General features: G+C 33.1%; 1 protein-coding gene across 3 annotated transcripts in view; it reads right to left on the reverse strand.

Moving 5' to 3' along the window:
* Positions 1-10,237, reverse strand: part of LOC106464588 (serine/threonine-protein kinase D1-like) — a 50,406-nt gene that overhangs the window by 20,259 nt on the left and 19,910 nt on the right. For all 3 annotated transcript variants that reach the window (XM_022392321.1, XM_022392322.1, XM_022392323.1), the window contains 3 exons: positions 8,470-8,522; positions 7,199-7,271; positions 2,616-2,779 (listed from right to left, as the gene is read on the reverse strand). In XM_022392321.1, coding sequence (XP_022248029.1) covers positions 2,616-2,779; positions 7,199-7,271; positions 8,470-8,522 — 290 coding nt within the window. The remainder of the gene's footprint in view (positions 1-2,615; positions 2,780-7,198; positions 7,272-8,469; positions 8,523-10,237) is intronic.

Consider the following 10,237-nt stretch of genomic DNA (forward strand, 5'->3'; position numbering starts at 1 on the left):
AAAAAAAAGGGGATGGGGGAAGAATAAATGTGGTGGGGAATCTGGAGGATCCTTACACCAGAGAGAGTGCAATGGGTGTCCTCAATTCCCTATTTTGAAAAGCAGACTGGCCCCAATTAATTCAGTCAAAGGGTTGGCAGGGATGGGCAGAAATCCCCTTCTGCTTTACTCATGAAGTCCATGAGTGATGGTCCACCATTGAGTGAAACTTACTGATATCTAAAACATATATACATACCACTGGGTATGCCAGTATGTGGAAACACCCCATCTCTACAATGAGCATTATAGCGCCATCAGTAAATATTGTGGGTTTGAGGCAAAGCATACTTAAACAGGGAACACCCACCATAGAGTGAGATCCTAATATCAGTAGTTAAAATAAGGGTTGTTGAAAATTAAAACCTAAATGAAATGAAATGGTAAGACTGAACCCACTCAAAGGTGAAAGGACGTGTAGAATCACCACGGGAGGGAGACAAAATCCACCAGAGGAAGATACAATCAGATCGTTCAGGTAATGAGTGACGAAGGTAATGGGAGTAGTCCACATTCCAGCTTGGACGATCTACTCCAATGGAAAGCAAAGGCGAGAAGCCACAGATATGGTGATATGATGAGAAGAAATGTAGTGGAGATGATGACTTTCCAACCTAAGGAGTTGACAAACCTATCTAGTTAATGTGACAGAGGATAGATCACGGGAAATGGTTCCAGGGAATAAAAGTCAGGAACTTAAACCCTGAAAGGAGGCAAGACATGCCACATAACACTGTAAGGAGCAAACAGGACAAAGAAGCCAATCAGGATCGGAATTGGAGTACAGGTGGGAGATAGAAGATAAAGAAATGGAGGTGAAAGTCAAACAGCCTTCACTGACAGCATAAGTCTGAGGGCCTTTTCGGCTCCTTTTGAGTCATGCGTCATCCCCCACATTCATTTGATTTGCCTGATTTGGATCTCATTGTGGCCCTTTTCCTTTCCCGTTCCTCACTTTGAACCTTTGTCTTCATGTTCCATCTTTCATATCTCCCTCAAGACCTGTTTCCTTCTCCTTGCTTGCAGACATCATTGATCAGATATTTCTGCCTTTAATGTTACTCACTTCCTTTACCATTCTCCTTATGTCATACTATATTCTGACCAGTCCTTCCAAAGGGAAATGACAGGAGAAGACAAACATAGGCAAAACCTTGATTAATGGAAAGTATTGAACAAGGCCGCCCAGTAGCTAGACATGGTCAAAGTGGACAAACCTTTGTCAAACAACCAGGTGAAGAATAGGAAAAGATGATCAAAAGAAGGGTGGGAAAAATGGAAACCATGTCAAAGAGACCAAAGATGGAAGGTATACAATTACCTGTGGTAAATGGACATGGAAGAATGTATAATGGATCGGGAAAGGAAAGATGCAACATGTGGAGACAGTTTTTGGGCTGAGACAATAGAACTGACAAAAGGCAGGCATGGAGACAGAGAGTGGTAACATCTGGATGAACAATGTCTGAACGAAGTCGACAGAATGGGACCAAAACAGAGGTTAGGCTAGGGGAGGTTGTACAAGTAAGGAGCAGAGCAGTGGGAACAATGGTTACATCGCCAAGATGGAGCCACCAGTAGAACGAGACACAATGGAATAAGGATAGCACTCTGGAGAGGAATCGAATAGGAGAGTAAGCATAGATGTAAAGACTCCTCCAATCTTGACAGAATGTGACCACCCACAGAATTATTGGGTGGCAAAGGCATATATGAAGTGTCCCTAGCTGAGAACACACCCACCTAAAGACCTGTGGATCAAGGGACCACTCTATGAGCAGAATCTTCTTGGGAGAAGCTAATCGGTCCACCACCAGGTTCAGGGAGCCTGGAAAATGGTAAGCTAAGGCCACAATGTGGTGACTGTGGACCCAGAAAGGAGATCCAGAATCTGAAAGCACAGAGACCTGGATTTGGTACCCCCTGGCTCTGTGATATAAGTGACCACTGTAGAGATGTTGGAATGTACCATAACCACCATCTCCCATAGGAAAGGAAGGAAGTGGGACAAAGCTTGACGAACTGCCAATTGCTCGAAAAAGATGATATGGAGAGAAGACTCCTTGATCAACTAGAGACCAGAAATCTCACAGGAGGCGAGGTAAGAACCCCAACCCTCTAAAGATGAGCCCGTGAACAAATGTAAATCCGGACGAGGTGGAATAAGCAGCACCATGCTATGGTCTGGTCTCTGTCTAACAATAAAGCCAGGGATCCGAGAAGTTCCACTGATCTAGGAGTGTCCACTGTTGAAAAAAATTGAAATGTTAATGAAGCATATTAATAAACAGCAGCCACATGCAAAAAAAAAAAACAACACATGTCTGAACAATGCTGTGCCAAATGCAAAAGATTGAGCAGGAATAGCAGAGGGAGCTAGCTGTGCCAATATAGGTGACGCAATACTTTTGGTGGAGATTAGTCATATGATATGTACATGTTCAGAAATGGCATGAAACTAATAGGGTATATAGACTGGTGTGCTGATTGTAAAAACTTTTAAGCAATGTTTGGAGGACAGAAGAAGATCGAGATTACTTTGTGTGAGAGGAAGTAAGACCCGTATCAGAATTTACCGTTTCAGGTGTTTCAAACATCTTCTCCAGATTGACTACTCCAGGGTGATGTATGTTCTGTAGAATGGTCACTTCATTCTTCAAATAAGCTTCCTGTTTGGCAGGCAGCCTAGTTTTATTTATTACCTTCACAGCCACAGAACGGGCACTTGTCCGATGGACACCTGCATAAGTATTACATATAGAAACATTACGTACAATATATCCATCTATATGACCTGGCAGATAGAAACTTACAAAGTGAATCACGTGACAACTGAAATACACAACTAGCTAATTTCTGCACATTTAAAAGACACTTACAAGATCACTGGAAGCATGGGATAGAGCAGTGGTTCTCAAAATTTATTTTTTATTCATAGACCATCTGATTATTCTTTCTTATCTCTGCAGACCATAACGTGATCTATACACTATGTTGTCCCTTCCTTTCTGTATTTATGTAACATTTCCACATATCAAAGCTAGGATAGAGTAATGAACAAATGAACTTCACTGCTGACTAAATGATAATCAAACAAATTACATTTAAACTACTGAACTACATTGTTAAGCCGAGGAAGGTAGTTTCCGAGTTATACTGGACAAAAATGTTGCCAACTAAATTTTATTATCCTTTTGGTGCCATACTGGGTTAATATCTCCTTAACAAATCAAAAAGATTTTTTCTTCTTTATACATAATGATTCATAACTGATGAAACAGAAATCAATAGTGCTAAACTGAATAGGCAAGTTATCTTAACTTCTTCTTCATAATGACTTTAATCCCAAATAGTTTGGGGTCGGCCAGTAATTTTGAAGGCCAAGAATTTTTACACCTAAGTGGCTAAGCCCAGACGGCAACCATATAGGACGAGCATCTTCAGGGAAATGGATTTGATTGCGAGTCAAATACCTTAACAATCAGGACATGCTAGGCATTAACCCAGTCTAGACTGGTGAGCACCTTTTAGACACTTGAATACTGAAGTTCAAAATACTAACTGTATTTCAATAATTATTAACTCAAAAATATTTTAGAATTGATGTTTTGAAATTTTGTAACATTTATTAATGTACTGCACAAGTAAAATAATAAGAAAAATATTCTTTCATGTTTACACAGCTACGAGGAGTCTCACTTGTAAACAATACATTTATTTTTTTAGAATTTTTTAGTCAATCCCAAAGTAAAGGTTTCTATTCTATTTGCTAAGAAACTACTAACCCTTGGGAATAAAATTGCCATGTCTTTTTTTTTTCATATGATTTATTTTCTCTTTTAGTGGTTTTCATTACTACAACCCTCCATTGTCACCATTTTATGATGTCATGACATATGGTTTGTACAATTAATAATGAAAACAACTAATGACATGATTGTATAGAGCTGATTATAAACTACTTACATCAGTGTAAAGTAAATAAAGTAGTTTTAGCAGTAATTTATAGTTCTTCAAGAAAGAGACTAGCCAGAGCTCCTATAAAGGTAAACAAAGAATCTAATGGCCAGTTTAGAAGACCTGGACAGGCACAGATCTGAAAATGTTTTGTGTTAACCCTATTGCTACGAGTTTTCCTATGGTCAGGGGTCAAAGGGCATGATATGTTTATAGACTAACATTTAAAATTTTATTGAACTACTATTTTACAAATTTATGTCAATTAGTTTGGTATCAAGTTGTAGATTATAGTTCAAATTTTAGTATTATATATTAGTTAATTTCCTAAATATTGATTTTTGTATGTCACGTGGTATGTTGAATGCAGCTTTGGTTCAAATTAGATGTTTGTGATGTTCAAATACAAAGTCTATAGTTTCTTACGAATTAGAAATTCAAGTTATCAATATTGACAAGCTATAATATAAAATAAGGCCCTTCTATATTTTCTATTTACTGATGTATGAGTATATTTAGTGAATTAAACATAGTGGCCCCACCCACCTCTTCCATTTTTGGAAATAATTGCTTATACTTTGCTCTATCATATGTGTATAACCAATCAAAAGCTTAGAATTTCCCCCACGTGGTTTTTTCACCTTATTCAAGATGTCTATTCCCAAGATTAATCTTTTTATTCACAATTTCGGAAGGAAGGGGCAAGAAAAAATTATGTTCAAAAACAATACTTTAAAACCAAAATAAAGCTTAGTTAGTAAGCCTGATAAATTACAGTGGAATTCTGTGATGTTGGTAGAGTAATTTATAATTTTTTGTTATTCAAAAATGGATATAAAAAAACCTAAAAAGGTAATTTTGTTTTACATCCTCCACGTGCAAAATTTGGCAAGCCTTAGCATGCAACGTACAACAAGGGAGTACAAAGTTCTTTATAATCATAAGTAGTAGAGATCAATGTTTTCTATAATTCTTTATTTATTGTTCTTTGTTTGAAGAAAAATGACTGAAATATAAGAATTTGTTTGTAAATAGTTATAATATGTATATATACACATATGTAATGTGTAATGTATTATAACCGAAATGTGACCGTATTTTACAAAATACTGGTCCAGTAGAATAAAGCTGCACTTCGTAAAGGCCAGTTTTATACTATTGGATAGGGTAACATGAGTGCACATGCACCACGTCATTGCAACTTCTGTAATGTTAGTCAGACACATCTGAAAGGTCAATAACAAAAATAATAAATATAAGTAGATGTATAATGTTACAAGATTTAAACTATTTAGAATAAACATTTGTGGTTTCATGTTACAATTTGTAGCCATTCTAGAACGAGAAAAGTGCAACTTAAATCATATTTTATAATTTTTTATGGTGGCTATGAGGTCAGTCAATTCGACCAAACCAGTACAGAGATAAGACAGAAAACAAATAATATATATATATATATATATATTTTTTTTTAAAAAGTTTGATACTTATCTAGATTTTATTAGGAGGTTATAGAGATTTTGCAAATGAAATTTGACAATTTACTGATGCATAAAGGTATTTTTAATCTTAACATCAGAATCACTGTACATGTGGAATAGTTAACATTCGAAAAGAAAATGCACGAATAAATCTTTAATTAAAGAATCTGATATTTTGTGTAAGAAAACCTCATTATGTTTAATGATAATCTGCCTAATTTTGTGAAGATACACATACTGTATTAAAAGTTATAGTATGAAAGCTATAACAAGCACAAAATGGTTACGAGGTCGGTCCCTGGGTCCTAGCCCGTAGTTAAAGGGCTATACATCTGTTTGTAAGCTACAGAAATTTTCTTCTATAAACATTAGGTATGCTTAGTTAGATTTAGCAAGTACTGTAGGTGTTGATAAACATTTTGATGACCCAAAGCCTTATATATTGATTATTGTTGTTAACTCTTTAAACCCATAATTTTTTACGTCTCCTGGAGGAATTATTTTCCTGATGTCCTAATAATTATCACCATAACTTAAAAAACTTTGGTCTATTTATAAAAGGTGGATAATAACATGGTTTGGATAAGTTTTCTGCCTAAAAAGACAAATGTTATCAGACACTGTCTCTGTCCTACGGGTAAAACAGGATTTTTGGACGGACACTGGTAGTATCTGCTCAGGTTTAGAGAGTTAAGTTTATCGTGTTCATACAATGCACATAAATAAAATAATTTATTATTTATTGAAAAAAAAAACATATTTGATATAAATTTATCTCAAACTATTGATAGCAGAAATCTGAACACTTGGCTTGACAATGATAATGGTGACACTATTTTGAAAGGTCAATTTCTAAGTCACTGATAGATCTTTTTCCGTTTTTGCAATGTTTTTTTTTAAGATTTATAGCTGTAAGTGATGACGACTGCAATTTGTACAATAAAGTATCAAAAGAAATATGTTAAAGAATATCAAACTGAAACTGACTGGATATATAAAATGGAACCTTTTGATTGACAATAAAGAAAAAATTTAAATTCTAAGGTGATGGGAAGTACTTTTTATAATAATTTTGTAAATTCTAAACTGGAAGCTCCTCAGTAAGTTTTTGTTATTTGTTATATACTACCACTGTGAGAAGGAAAAAAATCAAGTGATATTAGTAATGACTCTTTTGTCTGGTAACTAGTTGTGTAAATCAGTAGGAAATTGGAAATTATGAAAACAGTTACTAAGACTTACAGAAAAGAAATTATAGGATAAATAAATTACATTTCTATTATTATAATAATAAATAAAAATATAATTAGAATAAGATTTTAATTTAAAAAGAAAAGTATATTGACTAATTTTATTTCTTTTTGTAACATTTGTAATGTATCTAATTTATACATGAACTGTATTATATGTTTGAACATATGGAAAGTACATGTATTTAATTTAGATTATTTATGTTTAGTTGAAAAGCAGTATTTGTATGTTTTTTGTTATAAATTCTCAATAAAACTATTTCCTGAAGAGTGACCTTTGAAGTTGCAGAACTGGTAGAAGAAATTAAAATAAGAAAGGGGAAAAAAGTATGATATTCCAGTATTTTCTTATTTGTATCCACCTTATTGATGTTTTGGTTATATATGAAAAATTAACAAAACTTTATAGCATTGCTGCATCAATTCAATAAAGAACAGAAAATAAACAAACAGCAAATATTACATTCTTACCTCCATACACCACACCAAACTGTCCTGACCCAAGGATTTCATCCATGAAAATCTGATACATGTGGCTGACATCCTATAGAGAGTATAGATTTTTGCATGAAATTTTGAAAACAATTAATCCTCATTACTAATGTGTTTTTACAGAAATTTTATGAGATTATTATCATTCTTTGCTTCATACAATTTATTTTTTGAACTGGAAATTATCAAACATTTCTATTCACATTGGAGAATAATTTATTTACAGAATATTGTTACATAGTTGATTTTTAAAAAGTATGATGCCAGTTTTTTTAGAAATGAGCTTAAAAAAACAAAATACAGTTTTTTTTTTATTTTGCTTATTCTTAGCTTATATACTAATGAAGCAAAAGTTCTCGCATCATTTATTACATTTCTACACAAAACATACTCGATAAGAAAATGTTACGTATCTTGGTTTTTCTGTGATACGTATTATTCCAATGAAACTACAGTAGAGAATAGGAATGTTTTCTGTAGTGTTCAACATACATAATTCAGAATAAATCCAATAGAGATCAGCACAGATTGTAATACACGATAACATGCATATAAATTCAAGTAAATAATAAAAATATAGCGAGAAATGGTTTGCCCCAGTTAATTTGGGCAAAATTTTTTGAAACATGGAGGGCACCCAAATTATCTTGGACAAATCATGTAATGGATTAAAAATGTTCCTGTTTATCTCATCTGTAACTGAGTAAAATTAATTCTGTATGAAACAAGAACTATTCTATATTGTTAAAATTGATCATTGCTGGTGGGTGAAAAATGGGCATGTTGTTAACTTTCTTAATACAAGAACTATTATATATTGTTACAACTGAACACTGTTGGTTCACAATGAACACACAACTCAACAATATTCTTAATACAAGAAGTTTCTATATATGGTTAAAAATAATTACTGTTGGTTCATGAGGAAATGGGCACATTAATAATCTTAATACAAGAACTTCTTTAAATGTTAAAAGTGTTCACTGTTGGCTCATAAATGTATTTTAGACAGTTGTCAGTTAGTTTTGCTCAACATCTGAAATTCAAATACAGAACAGTTTTAACAATAAAACAAATCAAAAAGAAATTAAATGAGATAGAGAATAAATATAATAGCAAAATTATTAGGTACTTAATCTATGTCTGGCTCATTTGAATATTAAGCTATCTATTCTGCATGCACGTATGTTACTACTGACCAAAAGTTACTAATTCTTTTCTACACATACTAATACTAAGTGATACCGTACTTCATTAATTTGCTCCTCTCCATCTGTTTGTTCACTCCCATCATGAGCCACACCTACAATACAAACAGAACTTATCAACATTCTTAAATTAAATAGTTACTGTAATGTGGCCAAACAAACATCCTACAGAAAATAAAAAGCTGTAATAAACAAATAGATCATTTGGATTAACAAATAACATGTAAAAACTGATTTGTTCCTTTGTGTGTGTGTATGTGCATGCCAATATTTCTGAAAAACAAGAAGACAAAATAATAGGTTTAGACTAACCTTTAATGGAATAATTAACCCTATCACCACAGGTATCCTTTATAATGCATGACAAAGTTTTAGTTTCTTAGCATAAAATCTTAGCTAATAATCCATATTTTAATAGTATATACGTTTTAAGTTATTAATTCTACAAGACAATATTAAAAAAATCCTGAATTTTTCCTAGTGTGACACACGTGACACATTTTCTCTAGGCATCTTCTCTATTTTTATCCACCACCCCTGTCACATCTTCTCTTTCAGGATTTGTTAATAGTTCTCTCTTACCTTTAATTATATATTACCTATAACAAATAGAAAGTCAAAGTTTTCATCTATCAAATAATTTATTATATAACGTGTTTTGAACAGATAATCGTCAATTTCACTCAGAGTACAAGCTCCATTCCAGTAGGAAAGCTAACTAGCTTGGATGAACTTGTAATGGCTGTTGTCGCATAGTTAGTAAGCCAGAAAAACTTAGAGTTAGGGGAAATTGTCTACTTTTCGTATGTTATTAGACTGTGTTCTTTGGTGCATTGTTTAATTAAATAAAAATTATTTACTACATTACTACCATTAGTATAAAAAACTAGGGTTAAGTGTTATAAAAGTAACTAAAATGTAAAAATAGGGATCTTTTTTAGGTTAGTTAAGATTAGATTAGGTAAAATAAATAACAATGATATAATAAAAATGCTTCACAAGGCATGCACACAAACAGCTTGAAGTAGCTCGTGGGTAATGTAATTCGATAGTGTAACGTAAGCTGCAGATTCCCCGAGTGATTTATAACTTATAATGGCGAGGATGGTAATTATACACGGGCAAAGGGTAATCAAAAGGGCAATAAAACAATAAAATTTAACCCTTTCAAGACAGGTCACAGGTGATAGGCCATATCATCTCGTTTGTTGACTCGCATTCAAAATTTTATTGAACAACTATTTCATGAATTTATGTCAATAAGTTTGGTATCAAACTCTAGATTATAATTCAAATTTTAGACCTATGCATTACTCAATTTGTTAATTTAAAAGTAAATACTTACAAAAAAAAGATAAACATCAATTTTTTGTGTGTCACATGGTATGTTGAACACAGCACTGGTTCAAATTAGACTTTTGTGAAGTCAAAATACTAAGTCTACAATTTTGTATGAATTAGAAATTCAAATTACAGATATTGACCAGCTAGAATATAAAATAAGAAAGTCTTATCTTTTCTATTTGCTAAGATATTGCTCATGTAATAAATCAAAAATAGTGGCACCCCACCCACCTCTTTCCATTTTTGGAAATGCTCCCTTATGTACACTTACTTCTATATATGACATGAATAACCAATCGGAAGCTCAGAATGTCCCCTTAGTAGTTTTCTCAGCCTTTCTAACGTGACTAGCACCATTACTTTCTTTTGTACCAAGATTTCAATGAGGTAGGCTGTGTCTTTAGTCTGCTCAAAATTTCATATTTTTTTGGACTAAAATACATCTTAGTCACTAAGCTTAATAAAT

The sequence above is a fragment of the Limulus polyphemus genome, unplaced genomic scaffold, assembly GCF_000517525.1.
Source record: "Limulus polyphemus unplaced genomic scaffold, Limulus_polyphemus-2.1.2 Scaffold1696, whole genome shotgun sequence".
Lineage (NCBI taxonomy): Eukaryota > Metazoa > Arthropoda > Merostomata > Xiphosura > Limulidae > Limulus > Limulus polyphemus.